Below are 18071 nucleotides of genomic sequence, written 5' to 3'. Positions count from 1 at the left end.
AAATTCATCAAGTTTCCTGTGAACCCAGCCAATCACATTACGACTTCATCACATGACAGGAAACAAATTCATTCATAGCCAACTGCATTAAGTTTCCTGTGAACCCAGCCAATCACAACTAAGCATCATCCAACATCCTTTTCAAATTCAAAGTGCTATGGCTATGCAATTTGGTTTACACAAGTGATTTTTTGCATGACATAGCACCTTAACCATAGTATGTTATTGTGGTTGGATGGTTTGACTGTCGACTTTGTAGATACCAAAAATAATGCAATGCAGGTCTTCAATAACCTGGTAAAATTCCAGAATCATGCAAGCACAGATATCTAACATGAAACTTACATTGTCCAATAGCTTTTAACGTAACCTACCATAACCATTCCATCATACATACATACATACATATACCAAGGCTTTTTTCCCCCTTACAAGGGAGGTAGCCAAAAAGGAAAAGGCATAAAATCATTCCCACCCATTCCATCCCTAAATACACTCCACACCCCCTCCACCCTCCCTCTTATCTTAGCACCTCCTGGATGACAGGTCATCCCTGCACCTTGTCCACTGCCCTGGGTCAGAAGCAGTGTCGCAAGACACAGCACATCCACAGCAAGGCCGCTTCATTAAATCGGCAACCCCCCCCTCTCCGTCACCCTATGCATAAAAGGAGAAGACTGGGAGAAATCCCTTTGGGCTGCGTCAAAATAAAAAAAATAAAAAAAAATCCGGAAGTGCTATGCAATATAGCGTAAGAAAATTAAATATAAATTTTGTGAATTATAATATACCAATGTAATATATGTTTTTCTTGACAGATATCAGTAACTACAGAAAAGTTGTTAAAAGCAAATACACTACTAAATGAAGCTGCATCATAGGATCGAGATACCAAGTTGTCTGTCCAGTCACACTAAAAGCAAATTGGAATGGGTACTAAGGCCTAGTATACACCCTCAGTATTGCCATCATTACCTTGCATGGTACATATTTTTAACACAATGCTACAGTGCTGTGATTCATGCATTTCTTAAAGATATGCAACTTCTGTACACCCCCCCCCAGTCCAATCAAATACCAAAAAAAGGCTCTCAACATCCCTGACGATGACAATAACCCTGATGACCTACAGAATTACAGGCGTCGCATTACTAAATGCAGGTTAGAACAGATTAATTTCTCATACATTAATTTCTTCCAACACCGAATCTATCAAAACAAAGATGGTGTCTCAAGCAGCCCCCATCCCAACTCCGTTCATTAGTTCATCCACATTTGGAATATGCTGTTTCCGTATGGTCACCAAATCTCATTAAAGACATTGACTGATTGGAAAAAGTACAACGGTGAGCCACAAAACTGATTCCAAATATCAAAAATAAATCATATGAAAATCAACTAATATATATGAATCTGTTTTCCTTAAAAAAGTGTAGACTTAGAGGTGATTTGATACAGGTCTTTAAGATTCTAAAGGAAATTGACATCAAAAAGTGACAAAATTTTCACACCAAGTGAGAATCAAACAAGAAACAATGGTCTCAAACTGTCAGGAAATAGATTTAATTTGGAAGTGGGTAGAAACAACTTCGCCAACCATGTAGTTAATGAATGGAATAAACTTCCTGCAGAGGCAGTGCAATGTAGTTCAGTTCGAAGTTTTAAGAATCATTTAGATAAGCACCTAAACAAGATGCTGAAATAACAATCCTTTATTTGATGTTATTTGTTTTGTTATCATTTGTCTTTGTTCATTATTATTTGCTTGATTCTCATTTATTATTAGTTATATGTCAATTTATTATTATTTATTTTTACCTGTTTGTTTATTAATTAACTATACCAATGCATTTATGCATTTTATTCATTATTATTTAGATTATTATGGTTCTTATTTATTTATTCATTAATTAATTTATTTATTCATTTATCATTATGGACAATTTATAGTTTCACCCAACCAATGATTTTCGTATGTGGTTTATGTGTTTCTGGTGAGATATGTTGTGTATAGATTGATGGTGTACATCATTTCCGTCGCAAATGCGTAGTTTTCAAGAAATTAATATATAAAGTTATGCCTACCTTTCCTCCCCAACGATCTTGGGGGACCTGTGGGAAATCGGGGTTTTTGGGTGGGGAGCATGAAATTGAGTAATGCGCATTGCAAAACAGGTGTAAAATCAACAAGAAGCTATGGAAATAATGTACACCATCAATCTATACACAACATATCTCACCAGAAACACATAAGCCACATACGAAAATTGTTAATTGGGTGAAACTATAAATTGACCTTATCATATATTTTTTGCATCCAACCTAGATATGGACCACAAGGTCTCCTGTCGGCATGCTCTGCCTTTGTAATCCTTTATATTGTAGGTACGGGCACAAAATTTTCATTTTTTTTAACTCTTAAATTATTGTTGCATATGAAAGGCAATTTTATTAGAAACAAAATTCTTTTTAAATTTTTTAAATAGCTAAAAAAATAAGTGAGATACTATTTTTTTTATTATTTTTTTAGCCCAAATTTTTGGCTGGACTTCACCATAGCAAAATGTTAGAATTAAGGGTGGTCATTTGTATAGATTTCGGTAAAGAAATACACATTAACTCTAAACCACTGGTCCAATTTTATTAAAATTCGGAATACTTGGGTTTTAAGGATCAACAAATCACATGAGTATGTCAAAAACAATGCAAGACATCTCCATCATACCATATTTGCCTTTTCATGGCAACCATGAAGTTGTCAATTTTCAGATTATCATAACTAAAATCCAAACCCCTGGCCCAACTGACATGCAACTTGGTATATTTGGGTTTTATGGGTCAATAAAACACCTGAGCATGTCAATAACATTGCAGGACCTTCTTCTGATACACATTCCTACTAACACCTATCACGTTGCCATGGCAACTGTTGTCAATTTAGAAATAATCAATAAAATCCAAACCGCTGGCCCAACTGACATGCAACTTGGCATATAGAGGTTTTATGGGTCCAAAAATATCCTGAGCATGTCAAAAACAATGCAGGACTTTCCTCTTACACCGTTCTTACTGATACCTCTCACGTTGCCATGGCAACGATATGTCGAATAGGCATCTAAGCTTCAAGAAACTTAGATTGCACAACTGCGCTATTACTAACGATTTAAAAGTTGCTCATATCCAGTAGAATAGAGGCTAATAAACAACATTATTACATTAAATATTATATGATTTAGTTTCTTGCCTTTACACTTTTACTCGGAAAACTTATTTGCTAAGGCTAATATAAAAAATTGCGTTGAAATCGGCAAGAATTAGTAAAGTTTTGAAGAACTGGGCATAAACTTGTTTAACAACAAGATAATTTTAATACCCTGCGAATGTGCTGAACGCTCCAAGCATTCAAACTAAGCAAAAAAAAAAAAAAAAAAAAAAAAAAAAAAAAACCAATGGGGCGCAAAAGATGGCGATAGGGCGCCGCGCATGGTTTCCCACGTGACTATATGCCTACATGTGATGACCCTAAGCTCAAACATCAAGTGATCAACGATCTTAAGCTTCTCATTTCCGGGAGAAAATAGGTTGATAAACATGTTTATGTAAATTAAAATAATCTTATTGATGCTTTACCTTAATATTTTTACTTGGAAAACTATGGTGCCAAGTTTGATAACCAAATTTCTGTTTAAATCGCTGAAAAATTGTTTCTATTTCAAGAATTGGGCATACACTTGCAAAACAACAAGGTAATTTGAATATCTTGCGCATGCACTGAACGCGGCAAGCATTCAAACCAACCTAAACAAAAGCTAGTGGGCCACAAAAAATGGCGATGTAAACAGTACATGGTCGACAGTGGCGCCACGCGTGGAGTCGCGCGTACCTATATATTGTTTTTGGCAACATTTTGTTACTGATTTCTGCCAATAAAAACATATTACGTACAATATATTATCTAATGCTATATTTACAAAATATAATCTAATTTACCAAAATAGATCTTTCAAGTGCATAGAGGAAAGAAGTGAAAAATGTGTTTGCATGATGATACTGGAATACAACCAACTGCTCTTACTCTCTAGAAAATAAACATATGCAACAAACTTATATAAGATAATAAACAGTGAACTCAATGCCACCTTTAATATACATAAATATATCAGACTTTACACTAATCCATGATCAATGTTATTATGGAACAAAACACAAATTTAACCCATCTCAAACTATAAATAAATGGCACCAGTCTGGAGCCAAATGTGAACTAACAGATATATTTCTCAGTATTATTGATGATTAACAACTGAAGTCTATCTAATATGATAACATAATCATGGCTATAAATTGTCACTTCATAACGTTATCAGTCCTGTCAGTAGCCGAGTAGGCATAATCAGTTCAGGTTACCTACTGGCTACTCCTACAACTTACGTTCTTAGATCTTAACTGTTTAAATGCACAAGATTATTATTATAACACAAGTTATACATTGTCAGTACGAAATTTGGCGTCTTAATTTGCCAATTTCATTACTTACTGTCTGAAGATATGACCAAAGATCAGTAATTTGGTCGGTTCTAATAAATTCGCCCCCAAGTGAATCCCGATCCATTTCTGACTACTGCTCTAGTCTTTCTACTGCCACGAATCATAACAGTGGGAGCGGATGAGGGTGAGAGTAGAGAGGATGCCCAAACTTCGGTTACGAAAAAGAAAAATTGAAAGCAATATGCAATGACATTTGATCAACAAACAAATCTAGAGTTAATTAATATTTTTCTATATCTTCGTTAGTATTGCATAGACATCAATTCAGTATACTGAAAATACGACAAGTTGAAACAAGATCTCATAAATTCTAGTGATACAATAATCCAAATATCAACATACCAAATAGTCCCCACGTGGCTGCTTGAGAATTAAAAAGTGTGAACAGTGGAAATTGTTAAGAATCACTCATTTAGTTCATTTGCACATGACTCAGATCAAGTGCAGAAAATTATTAACTTGTAATTCATAAAGACATCACGAACACACACACACATTTTCGTCGGGTGGACGGCGAATATTGGAGTTCTGAAGAAAAATCAAATTTTACGTGGATCTCAACGTCAAGGAAGTACCTTATTGTATTTACAGGGAAGGGAAAAGCTCGTGGTGTACTGGGAAAGTAAGAAAAAAGGAGAAGGGGAGGGATTACTGAGGGAAATGAGGAAGGGGAGGACTTGGTCCAGGAGGCCAGGCGTCTTGTAAACAAGCGAAGGACTGAGGATTTTGGAGAAGGGATTAACAAAAATGTAAAGATTAGAAATATAGATAAGAGCAGCGCAATCGAAGGTGAAGATAATAATTTCCAGGGATTTAATGAGGAGGGGGGAGAATACCAAGTTCCCCCGATTAGCAAGACTAGAGGAAAAACTTGAAAAAATGACCAAACATTGGGAGAGTAGGTTCGGTAACATAGCAAAGATTGCGCAGAGAGTTGAAAAAATGGAAGAACTAGAGAAGGTGAACAAAAACTTAACTAAAGAAATAGAAGAATTAAAAAGACAGTTAAAAGAAGTAAAACATGAGAATGAGGAATTAAAGAGGAATAATAAAGACAATAAAGAGGCCATAGCAAAAGAAGCACAGGGTTGGAAAAAAAAATCAAAGAAAACAGTAAAGTTGCATTTACTGACATAATAATACATCAAATGAAAGAACAATCTGAAGACTCAGTTATTAAAGTGATGAGACAGAAGGAGAATATAGTAAGAGACTTAGCAGATAAAAAGAAATGTATAATTATATTAGGAATGGAAGAGAAGTATAATCTAAATAGAACCACAAGAATCAAAAAGGAAAAAGAAAAAGTAACCAGTTTACTAGAATTAGTTCAGGAAGATGAACCTGAAATCATGAAACAAATTGAAGAGATGTTTAGGCTCGGAAAATATAGTACAGATAAGACCAGACCAATTAAGATTAAATTCAGGTCACAAACAACAGCAGAGAATATCTTATGCAAAACAGGGAAACTAGCAGCAAGTGAACAATATAAAAAGGTATGGATAAAAAGAGAAATAAATAAAGAGGAGAGGAGGAAAAAATGAAAAGACAAGAAGCTAAGGAAAAAAACGAGAACAGAACAGAGTCAGAAAAAGAGAAATTCTATTGGAGAGTAGTGAATATGAAAGTAAGGAAATGGGACATACTAGAGAAAAACAAAAGGGAAACAGAAAATACAATGGAAGTAGCAGAAAATTAAAAGTGTCTTACACAAATATAGATGGATTAATAACAGGATTGAATGAGCTGAATGATTATCTGAAGGAAAAAGAACCGGACATAATGGGAATTGTAGAAACAAAATTAAAAGGTCCACTACCACCCAACAGTGTAGGACATAATGCATATAATTATTGGATTAGAAACAGAGAGATAAAACAAGGGGGTGGAGTTATGTTCCTGACTAAGAAGGATATAAACGTGAGGTGTGTCACATATGGAAAGAATACAGTAGAGATGGTTATGATCGAAGTGGAAGACAGAGATAAGAAGAGCAGAAAGTTTGTAATAAACTATGTGCCTCCAAAAACAGCCTCATGGGAAGAGAGTGAACATAAAAGTATGTTAGAAGACACAAGGATAACATTAAATAAGATAATGGAAGATGGAGGAAGAATAGTTATAATGGGCGACTTTAATTGCAAAGAAGTCTGCTGGGAAGAGATGACAGTAAAGGGTGGAGACGACTCATAGGGAAATGTTCTACTCGAGATGATTATTGACCACACAATGACACAATGGATACAAGAGAACACTAGGTATAGAAATGAAGAAGAACCATCGATACTAGACCTAATAATCACATCTGAACCTAAAATTGTGGAAAAGGTTGAATATAAAACACCAATAAGTAAAAGTGACCACATATTGAAATGAACAATATAGAAAAGGAAGAATGATGTATGATTTTTTTTTTTTTTTTTTTTTATAAAATACGAGAATTCTTTCAAAAAGAAAACTGGGAAAGAATATACAGAGAAGAAACAACAGTGGAAGAGAAATGGAATATTTTGTCAAAATTTTATATAAAAAAAAGGAGTGGAAAAGTATGTCCCAAGACAAAAACAAGAAAAAGAATATATAAAGGGCTGGTACAACAAAAGTTGTAGGGAGTTAAAAGACAAAAGAGACAAAGCTTGGACCAAATTGGAGAAAGACAAAAGACCTGAAAAACGGAAAATATATACTTGTTATAGAAATGAATATGTACAAGTGTGCAGAGAGGAAAAGAGAAAATATGAAGAAGATGTCATAGAAAATGTAAAGATCAACCAAAACTATTTTACAGATTTGTAAACAACAAACTGAAAAACAAACAAGATTTGGAGAAATTAAGACAAGGAGGAGTTGAATACACAGAGGAAATAGAAATGGCAGAAATTATGAACAAGCATTTTAAATTAGTGTTTACAAGGGAGAACATACAACCTGGGGAGATCGAATGCGAATAGAAAGTCCCCCCCCTATGAAAGAAATAGAAGTAACAAAGAATGAAATAACGAAACACTTGAGTAATCTTGATGTCAGAAAATCGCATGGACCAGATAAAATAGCAAACTGGATTTTGAAAGAATGCAGGAATGAACTGGCAGACAAAATACATAGCATAATAAATACATATATATACCAAGGCTTTTTCCCCCTTACAAGGGGGGTAGCCAAAAAGAAAAAGGCGTAAAACCATTCCCACCCATTCCATCCCTGAATACACTCCACACCCCTCCACCCTCCCTCTTATCTTAGCACCTCCCGAATGACGGGTCATCCCTGCTCCTTGTCCACTGCCCTGGGTCAGAAGCAGTGTCGCAAGACACAGCACATTCACAGCAAGGCCGCTTCATTAAATCGGCATAATAAATAGTTCCATGAAAGAAGGAAAAGTTCCAGAAGATTGGAAAAAAGCAAATATAGTACCTACATATAAAGGGGGAAATAAAGAAGACCCTACCAACTATAGACCAGTCTCTCTAACAAGTACAATAGCAATTATTTGTGAAAGAATTGTCAAAAGTAGATGGGTAAAATATTTAGAAAAAAAAAGTGCAAAATCCAAGGCAATTTGGATTCAGACAAGGACGATCATGCGTCACCAATTTAATATGTTTCTATTCAAGGCTAATAGATATAATACAAGAAAGAGATGGATGGGCTGATTGTGCATTTCTAGACCTAAAAAAAGCTTTTGACAAAGCACCACATAAGTTGCTTAAGAAATTAGAAACTGAAGGAGGAATACAGGGCAAACTGCTTAAATGGATGGAAGACTTTTTGCAAGGAAGAAAAATGAGAGTAGTGATAAGAGACCAACACTCAAAATGGGATGAAGTAATAAGCGGTGTTACACAAGGAACAGTTCTGGCCCCAATAATGTTTGTTATATATATTAATGATATGGATGAAGAAATTGAAAGTTATATGAGCTTCTTTGCAGATGATGCAAAACTATTAAAAAAAAAGTGAACACGGAAGAAGATTGTGAGTCACTACAGAGTGATCTAAATCAAGTATAGGAATGGAGTAGGAAGTGGGAGATGGAGTTCAACACTAAAAGTGTAGTATAATGGAATTTGGAAAAGGCAAAAACAGAATAACAGGATCATATAAATTGGAAGAAGGGATAAAAAAAAATGTAAAAAATGAGATGGACCTGGGAGTCATTGTTATGAATAATATGTCACCTGAGAAACATATAAATAAGATATTTGGATAAACTTATAATGTAATAGGAACAATCAAAGTGGCATTTACATACCTGGATGAAGAAATGGTGAAGAAAATTCTAATAACCCTGATAAGACCAAGATTGGAATATGCAGCAACGATGTGGTCATCAAGAAAAAAAAAAAAAAAACTTGAAAGAATACAAAGAGCAATTACAAAATTGGCACCAACACTCTCAAAACTATCATATGAAGAGAGACTAGCAAAACTTGAGCTACAGACACTAGAGCAAAGAAGAGAGAGAGGAGATTTGATAACTATTTACAGAATCATGAAAGGCATAGAAATTATTGATAGAGAGAATCTGATAAAATGGGATGATAGAAATACAAGAGGACACGGAAAGAAAATCAAGAAAGACAGCTATAGAAGAGATGTGAAAAAGAACAGCTTTCCTCACAGAGTAATAGACAGTTGGGCCAAGTTAGATGAGAAAGTGGTGTGTGCAAAAACAATACATGTATTTAAAAATAGTTTAGATAAAATGAGATATGAAGACGGGACACCACGAGCATAGTTCCCCTTCCCGTAAAATACAACTAGATAAAACTAGGTAAATACACGTCGGTCGGGGTGGCAGCGAAGTCTGGAGTCTCTGGACTCCGGTGATATCTTCAAATTTCGAGGATCACAACGACAAGGAAGTACCTGTGTTGTATTAATTGGGAAGGGGAAAGTTCGTGGTGTAGTAGGAAGGTGAAGAAAACGGAGAAGGGGAGGGATTACTGAGGAAAATGGAAGAAAATGAGGAAGGGGAAGATAGGGCCCAGGAACTCAGACGGCATGTCAGCAAAAGACGGCCTGACGATAGTGGTAAAGTCGATGTGATTAGTAAAATGTAAAAATCAGAAATATAGATAAGAACAGCGCAATGGAAGGTGAACATTACTATTTCCATGGGTTTAATGAGGGAGGAAATGACAACCTCCCCCGACTAGTAAATCTAGAGGAGAAACTAAAATAAATTAATGAAAATTGGGAAGCCAAGTCTAACCAAATAAAGTTGATTACTCGAAGAGTTGATAAACTGGAAGAACTAAAGAAAGAGAATAAAAACCTAACTAAAGAAACAGTAGAATTAAAGAGTTAAGAGAAGTAAAGGATGAGAATGAGGAATTGAAGAGGAGTAATAAAGAGAATAAAGCGTCCATAGCAAAAGAGGTAAGTGGTTGAAAAAAAGTACAAGAGAACAATAGAATGGAATTTAGAGGTATAATGGAACACCAATGAAAGAACAAACTAAGGACACAGTTATTAAAGTGATGAGGGAGAAGGAGAATACAGTAAAAGACTTAGCGGATAAAAAGAAATGTATAACTATATTAGAGATGGAAGAAAAGTATAATCTAAATAGGACTACATGAATAAAGGAGAAAAAGAAAAAAGTAAATAAGATATTAGGAGTAGTTCAAGAAGATGAACCAGAATCAGGAAAAGAAATAGAAGAAATATATAGACTAGGGAAATACAATACAGATAAGACCAGACCAATTAAGGTTGAATTCAGGTCACAAACAACAGCAGAGAATATCTTAGCAAAACAGGGAAACTAGCAGACAGTGATCAATATAAACAGGTATGGATAAAAAGAGAAATAAATAAAGAGGAAAGAGAGGAGGAAAACAAAAAGACTAGAAGTTAAGGAAAAACGAGAAAAGAACAGAGTCAGAAAAAGATAAATTCTATTGGAGAGTAGTGAATATGAAAGTGAGGAAATGGTTCATAGCAGAGAAAAACAGAAGGGAAACAGAAAACACAATGGAAATAGCAGAAAATCAAAAGTGTCTTACACAAATATAGATTGATTAATAACAGGCTTGAACGAACTGAATGATTACCTGAAGGAAAAAGAACCGGGCATAATGGGAATTATAGAGACAAAATTGAAAGGTCCACTACCACCCAACAGTATAGGACATGGTGCATATAATTATTGGATTAGAAACAGAGAGGTAAAACAAGGGGGTGGAGTTATGTTCCTGACTAAGGATATAAATGTGAGAAAATTCACATATGGAAAGAATAGAGTAGAGATGATTATGATGGAAGTGGAGGACAAGGATGGGAAGAGCAGGAAATTTGTAGTAAATTATGTTCCTCCTAAAACGGCTTCGTGGGAAGAGAGAGAACACAAAAGTATGTTAGAAGACACAAGGATAACACTAAATAAGATCATGGAAAGTGGAGGAAGAATAGTTATAATGGATGACTTTAATTGTAAAGAAATCTGCCGGGGAGAAATGACAGTGAAGGGTGGAGACGACCTATGGGGAAATGTACTACTTGATATGATTAGAGAGCATACAACGACGCAATGGATACAAGAGAATACTAGGTATAGAAATGAGGAAGAACCATCGAGACTAGACCTAATAATCACATCAGAACCCAAAATAGTGGACAAGATTGAATATAAGACACCAATAAGTAAAAGTGACCACATATTGATTGAACTGGAACTAAATGAGGAAAAATATATGAAAAAATGAACAATATAGAAAGGGAAGATTGATGTGTGAAAAAAATGATAAAATAAGATAATTCTTTCAAAAAGCTGACTGGGAAAAATACACAAGGAGGAAATAACAGTAGAAGAGAAATGGAATATTTTGACAAAAAATTATAAAGGAGTGGAAAAGTAGCCTATGTTCCAAGACAAACAAGAAAAAGAATATGTAAAGTGCTGGTACAACAAAAGATGTAGGGAGTTAAAAGACAAAAGGGATAAAGCTTAAATACAATGGAAAAATGACAAAAAACCTGAAAAATGGAAAATATATACTAGTTATAGAAATCAGTATGTACAAGTGTGCAGAGAAAAAAGAGAAAATCTGAAAAAGATGTCATAGAAAAATGTAAAGATCAACCAAAACTATTTTATAGATTTGTAAACAACAAACTGAAAAACAAACAAGAATTAGAGAAACTACGACAAGGAGTTGAATACACAGAGGAAATAGAAATGGCAGAAATTATAAACAAGCATTTTAAATCGGTGTTTACGAGGGAGAACATACAACCTAGTGATATCGAGTGGGAGGAGAAAGTCCCCCCTATGAAAGAAATAGAAGTATCAAGGAATGAAATAATGAAACACTTGAGTAATCTCGATGTCAGAAAATCGCATGGTCCAGATGAAATGGCAAACTGGATTTTGAAAGAATTCAGGAATGAACTAACAGACAAAATACATAGTCTAATAAACAGTTCATTGAAAGAAGGAAAAGTTCCAGAAGATTGGAAAAGAGCAAATATAGTACCTATATATAAAGGGGGAACAAGGAAGACCCTATATTGACCGGTCTCTCTTATAAGTACGATAGCTAAAAATTTGTGAGAGAATTATCAAAATTAGATGGGTAAGGCATTTGGAGAAAAAAACAACAACATATTAAATCCAAGGCAATTTGGATTTAGAGAAGGACGATCATGCGTCACACACTTAATATGTTTCTATTCAAAGCTAATAGATGTAATACAAGAAAGAGATGGATGGGCTGATTGTGCATTTCTAGACCTGAAAAAAGCTTTTGATAAGGTGCCACATAAGAAGTTGCTTAAGAAATTAAAAACTGCAGGAGGAATATAGGACAAACTACTGAAGTGGATGGAAGACTTCTTGCATGAAAGAAAAATGAGAGTGGTGATAAGAGACAAACACTCTAATTGGGATGAAGTGATAAGTGGTGTTCCAAAAGGAACAGTTCTGGCCCCAATAATGTTTGCTATATATATTAATGATATGGATAAAGGAACTGAATGTTATGTGAGCTTCTTTGTGGATGATGCAAAATTGTTGAAAAAAGTAAATATTGAAGAAGATTGTGAGTCGCTACAGAGTGATCTAAAAAAAGTATGGGAATAGAGTAGGAAGTGGGAGATGGAATTCAATATTAAGAAGTGCAGTATTATGGAATTTGGAAGAAGAAAAAAAGAATAGTGGGATCATATAAATTGGGAGAAAAAGAAATAATAAAGTAGAAAATGAGAAGGACCTAGGAGTCATTGTTATGAATAGTATGTCCCCTGTGAAACTTATAATGTAATAAGAACAATCAAAGTGGCATTTACATACCTAGCCGAAGAAATGGTGAAGAAAATACTAGTAGGACAGAATCAACTTAGCGATCCTAGAGGTCGGACGTCTCTCCACTCCAGCTCTCTCGACAAAGGCCCAGGAATCTTCGCCGGCCGGTGGTGGCGAGGAGATATATCTCCTTTGCTGCTGCCGGTCTGATGCGGTACCAGGCGAATTTTCCGGGCTCCTGATTGGTCCGCTTAGTTTTGGTGTGGACGTCTTTGCCAACTATGCTTGCCAACTATAGCTAGGCCTAGGTCGAGTCGTATGCCGACCGGTCTCCGGCGAGTTTTCCGAGCTCCTGATTGGTTAGTTGCCTTGCGCTAGGACGTCCTTGCTGACTATGCTTGCCAACTATGGGTCATATAAAAACATAGGTCGGGATGCGTCACGCTCGGAGAGCTAATATTGATTCACTACTGAACGGACGTCCACGCTGGATTGCTTCGCCACCGAAATTACGCCTTATAGCCGTCTTTCACCCTAGTCGCTAGCTCTGATTGACGTGCTACGACCATTTTACCATCGAAATTGTACTGCTACCCGAGACAATTCCCCCTTCTCTGTGGAATCTCGCTCTGGCAGGATTATGCCCTGCATAACTCTCCCTGCACGATCGGCGTAGCCCTTGCGGTTCTATTAAAAATCGCCTTTACGGCGGGAGAGGAGGGAACCCTTCTTCAAGAAAAGCCCGGTCTCGCACGCTCTAGGTGCACTCGGGCCTCGTGTTCGATCGATTGCTGCTAGGTAGACAGGTCTCGTAAAGCGAATCAGCACCAACCCGTTAGTAAACGCCCGCGCCCCCCTGCACCTTAGATTTCCGCCTTTTTTTTCACTGATCGATAGCTTTGAATTCGCGACACTTCTTGCGTTATCAGTGCCGCCATGGCGGCCACTGACTCAGCATCTGGCGTGCCGAAAAGGCGACGATGCGCTCCAGGTTTGGCGTCTCCATCAGAAGACGAGGCTGCTGTCGTGGTGGCCCCTCCTAGTACAAAGGGTGGCAAGCTCCCCACCATCAAGGTCGTACCCTCGGCGGGGTACGACACGGCCTTCGAGGTGGTGAGAGCTTTGGAGAAAGGCCCCCTCCGCGGCAAGCTTCTGTCCCTCCGGCCCCTCGGCGATGGTAACGTGCTACTGTTACCAAGCACTTATGAACTCGTCGAGGAGCTGGATCGGATCAAGTCGCTCGATGGTAAGCCGGTGAACCTGGAGCGGCTCAACCCAGAAGACCGGAAGCACAGACTCGTGGTACACGATTACCCGACCAGCTACATGACCGAGGCCATCGAGGACCATAGTCAGGTAATCGCGGCCACGAGGATGCGACGATGGGATAAGACGCCCACACGCCAGGTGCTGATTACCATCAAAGGCGAACCCTTTGACAAGATCGACCTGGGTTGGTATGGCAGGTATGATGTACGAACGTACATCCCTGATCCTCTCCGTTGCTTCAGGTGTCAGCGCTATGGTCATCACCAGGCGAGGTGCACTTCGAAGCAGCCCAAGTGCGGCATTTGCAGCATGCCTCATGCCACTGAGACTTGTCTTAACAAGTTCAAGGCTGGCACTGAGACTGTTGCCAAATGCCCCCAACCTCATCCTCCTCCCCTTCCACTTCCCCCAAGCCTGCCACACCCACTTTTACCATTGGGAAAGCCACACCCACATCTTCAAAGACTAAGAGAGTGTCTTCTGCTAAGCCCCAACGTCATTTTGCATTTGAGGCTTGAAGACTCCTCTTCTGATGTGGAGGGAAACGCTCCCACTGTTACAAAGTCGCAACCCATCTTGTCGTCTGACCGGGGAGGACAAGATGAGACTGTAATGGAAACCGACAGGGAAGAACATCGCCCTGTTCAATAATCACTTAAGGTTGCTACAGTGGAACGTAAACGGGTTCCGCAGCAAAAGCGCGTATCTCCTTGCGCTTGCGCAAGAGCATGATTACGATATCATTCTTCTCCAGGAGACATTGGTGAGCGATGAGGTGCGATTTCCGGGATATCGCATCTTCTCCCTCCCTCGCTTACCCACTACTAGGGGGTGCATGATCTTAGTCAAATCATCCATCCCCTGTAGTGAGATCATGGACCTGTATCATATGGGGATGGTGTAGAAGTTCTTGCGGTTCGACTTCATCGGGCCCACGAAACGTACACCATCTACAACATATACAGGGGCCAGAGAGCGGAACTGGACCTTGGAGAAGTGTGTGCTTCTTGCTGCGGACAGGCTCCTCATCATAGGAGGGAACTTCAACGCCCACCATGATATTTTGATGTCGCCCCATGGGCCCAATGTCGCTGGGCGCCACTTAAGTTACGTACTAGATGAATGCCCTGACATTGCGTTGTTGAATGATGGAAATCCGACGCACGTACAAGGTGGGCGACTTGATCTGACCTTGGCGACGGCCACTCTCCTCCCTAGGGTAACCTGGGAGGTGCATCCTATTGTCACTAGCGATCACTTCGGTGTCTCTGTGCACATACGGGATGCACCACCCATACCAGCTGTATTACCTGTTCCCAGGTGGAAGACAGCTTTGGCAAACTGGCCAGTGTTTGAGAGGTCTGTTGAAGAATGGGCAGCATCCTACGTTCCACCACAGGACGTGGAAACGTTAGAAGCTGGCTTTTTTGCAGCCATTCAAGTGGCTGCCAACAGAGCCATCCTAAAGACTCACCAGTCCCCCACAGAACATAAGAACAGCTGGTACTATACCCCCGAGGTGAGAGAGGCCAACCATCGGGTGAACATGCTTAGGCGTGTTTTCCGACGGTGCTGAACTCAGACCAATTTGGCCAACTTGCTCGCTGCAGTTCATGACGCTCACGTCATAGCTGCAGATGCCAGAAGAGCTAAATTTCTTGAATGGTGTGAGGGCTTTAACGCTCACACCTCCCTAGCAGAGCTGTGGTCTAAGCTCCGTAAGGCTTCTGACAGGACTCAACCACGACGCACTCATCATGCCCCTGATGCTGAGGCGCAGCGGCTGGTGCAGGAGTTTGTCTCTCGCTCCAGCAGCACCTCACTCCCGCAGTGTGTTCAAGACACACTGCAGGACCTCCAAGGAGTGAGGCGCCATAGTGTTGAGGGCATGATGAGTCGGTCGGATGATACTGACGCTAGCTTTACGCTTCAGGAGCTACGGGTCACACACAAAACCAGCTCAGACACGGCACCTGGAGAGGACCTCGTCACCTATTCCATGCTGACCCATCTTGGGCCAGCGGGCGATGAGGCACTTCTAAGGGTGATAAACAAGTCTTGGAGGACTGGCAAGCTACCAACAGCCTGGAAGACGGCAATCATAACGCCAATTCCAAAGCCAAAGGAACCTAGTGCCTATCGCCCCATCAGCCTGACAAGCTGCATGGGGAAGACAGCGGAGAGGATGGTGCTAAACAGGCTGCTGTGGAAACTGGGCCCAATGCATGAGCATATCCATGCTTACTGCAAGGGCACTGGCACAGCAAACAGTATAGCAACACTCCTCAATGCTGTCAGTGGCACACCGTCCATCGTGGTCTTTTTTGGATTTGGAAAAGGCGTTTGAGCTGGCCAGTCCACTTGTGATATTAGACACCCTTGCTCGCAAGGGCGTAAAAGGCAAGCTGCTTTCTTGGATCGCTGACTATCTCAGTCACCGGTCTGCGAAAGTACGCTTTCAGGGTCATATATCAGAGGCCAGAATGCTGGAGAATGGCACTCCACAGGGGGGGGGGGTCCTCAGCCCCACTCTGTTCAATGTTCTCGTCTCCAACATTCTGGAACTACCTCTACCACATGGGTGCAAGATCATCTGCTATGCAGATGACATTGCGCTCATAATTACTGGGAAACGGCAGTGCTTCAACAGGGCTCAGCGCTGTTTAAGCACTGTGGCGACGGAATGTTGCAGGTTAGGGTTAAAGATCTTCCCTACAAAATCGAAGGCCATGGCATTGAGACTCTGGAAAGAAGGGAAGCACCTCACCATCCAGGACCTTAGGCTGGACTGGGTTCACCAGTATCAGTACCTGGGGGTCTGGATTGATGAGAGGCTCACCTTTCAGAAGGAACTAACCTATCTCAAGGAGAGACTGAAGGCAAGAACTACAGTTATGAGAGCAATGACGGGGAAGGCACTTGGTGCCACGCATCGGGTCCTTCGCACATTCTATGTGCACGCAGTCCGCAGTTTGGTGGACTACGCTGCCCCAGCTCTCATAAATGCGGCGACTGCCAAGCTTGAAGACCTGGAGCCTTGCCAAAATGCCGCAGCAACGATTATCCTGGGAGCTCAACCTTGGACTAAGATCGTTAACCTCCAAATGGAGGCTTCATTGCCTTCATTAACATCACAGGTCAGAAGGTTGGAGGCCGACTTTCTTGCCAAGATAGTCCAAAGCCCCAGGATAACTGAGCTGAGTCAGAGCCTTGTGACAGCTCTGGGACGGGTGGATACTCTTATCCACTCCGATACCTGGTTATCACAGGCGGCTGGGATCCTGGACTCCTTCAGGCTCACCAGCACTCTCCTTGAGAATGGTAGGGACTCTCCACACCCAGAGTTCAAGTCCCCACCTCCATGGCTGTCGATACCTGCAACGTTCGTTGTCACAAAGCTTCCCAGTAAGAAGAAGTTATGTGATCAGGAAAGAGTACAAGCGCAGGCCCTACAAGGCATCCGCGCACTGTCGGAACCTGGAATGGCGGTCTATTACACGGATGGCTCCGTAGACCCCAACAGGCCTCGCAGTGCGGGGGCTGCTTTCGTGACGGATGGTTTGACCTACGGCAGGAGAGTATCTGATCATGCGTCCATTCTCCAAGCTGAGGCCGTAGCGGTCCAAGGAGCGTTAGAGCATGCTCTAATATCTCGAGCTGGTCCTGTGGTGATCCACACGGATTCACAGTATCTGCTAGGCAGCTTGGAATCGATACAGCCCAGCGACAATGTACGCCTACTGACCTCCATCCTAGCACTCCTACTGAAGCTGCATCAGCAAGGCAGGAGTGTTATGCTCAACTGGGTGCCAAGCCACGTAGGTGTCCCAGGTAACGAGCTAGCCGACGCCGCAGCTGAAGCGGCTCGCCAAAGACCCTAAGTCGATGTTGTCGTCCCTCTCAGCAGAAATCAGTTGCGCCTACGCACCAGGGCTCTTAATCAGGTACAACGGTTCCTTCAGAGGTGTCAGAGAGGGCGAGGTGGTACAGGGCAGTCACAGAC

General features: G+C 40.2%; 1 protein-coding gene across 2 annotated transcripts in view; it reads right to left on the bottom strand.

Annotated features, from left to right (window-relative positions):
• The window catches only part of Tmem18 (transmembrane protein 18), a 118527-nt gene extending 113836 nt beyond the window's left edge, over positions 1–4691 (bottom strand). The window contains exon 1 of one of the 2 annotated variants that reach the window (XM_076213787.1): positions 4538–4691. In XM_076213787.1, the coding sequence (XP_076069902.1) occupies positions 4538–4612 (75 nt within the window). In that variant the 5' untranslated portion in view covers positions 4613–4691. The remainder of the gene's footprint in view (positions 1–4537) is intronic. The other variant, XM_076213786.1, reaches the window with a different exon arrangement.
• Positions 4692–18071: the final 13380 nt, after the last annotated feature.

The sequence above is a fragment of the Oratosquilla oratoria genome, chromosome 32, assembly GCF_046742065.1.
Source record: "Oratosquilla oratoria isolate Oo_2021 chromosome 32, ASM4674206v1, whole genome shotgun sequence".
NCBI classification, from domain to species: domain Eukaryota; kingdom Metazoa; phylum Arthropoda; class Malacostraca; order Stomatopoda; family Squillidae; genus Oratosquilla; species Oratosquilla oratoria.
This window is presented reverse-complemented; position numbering and strand designations above follow the sequence as displayed.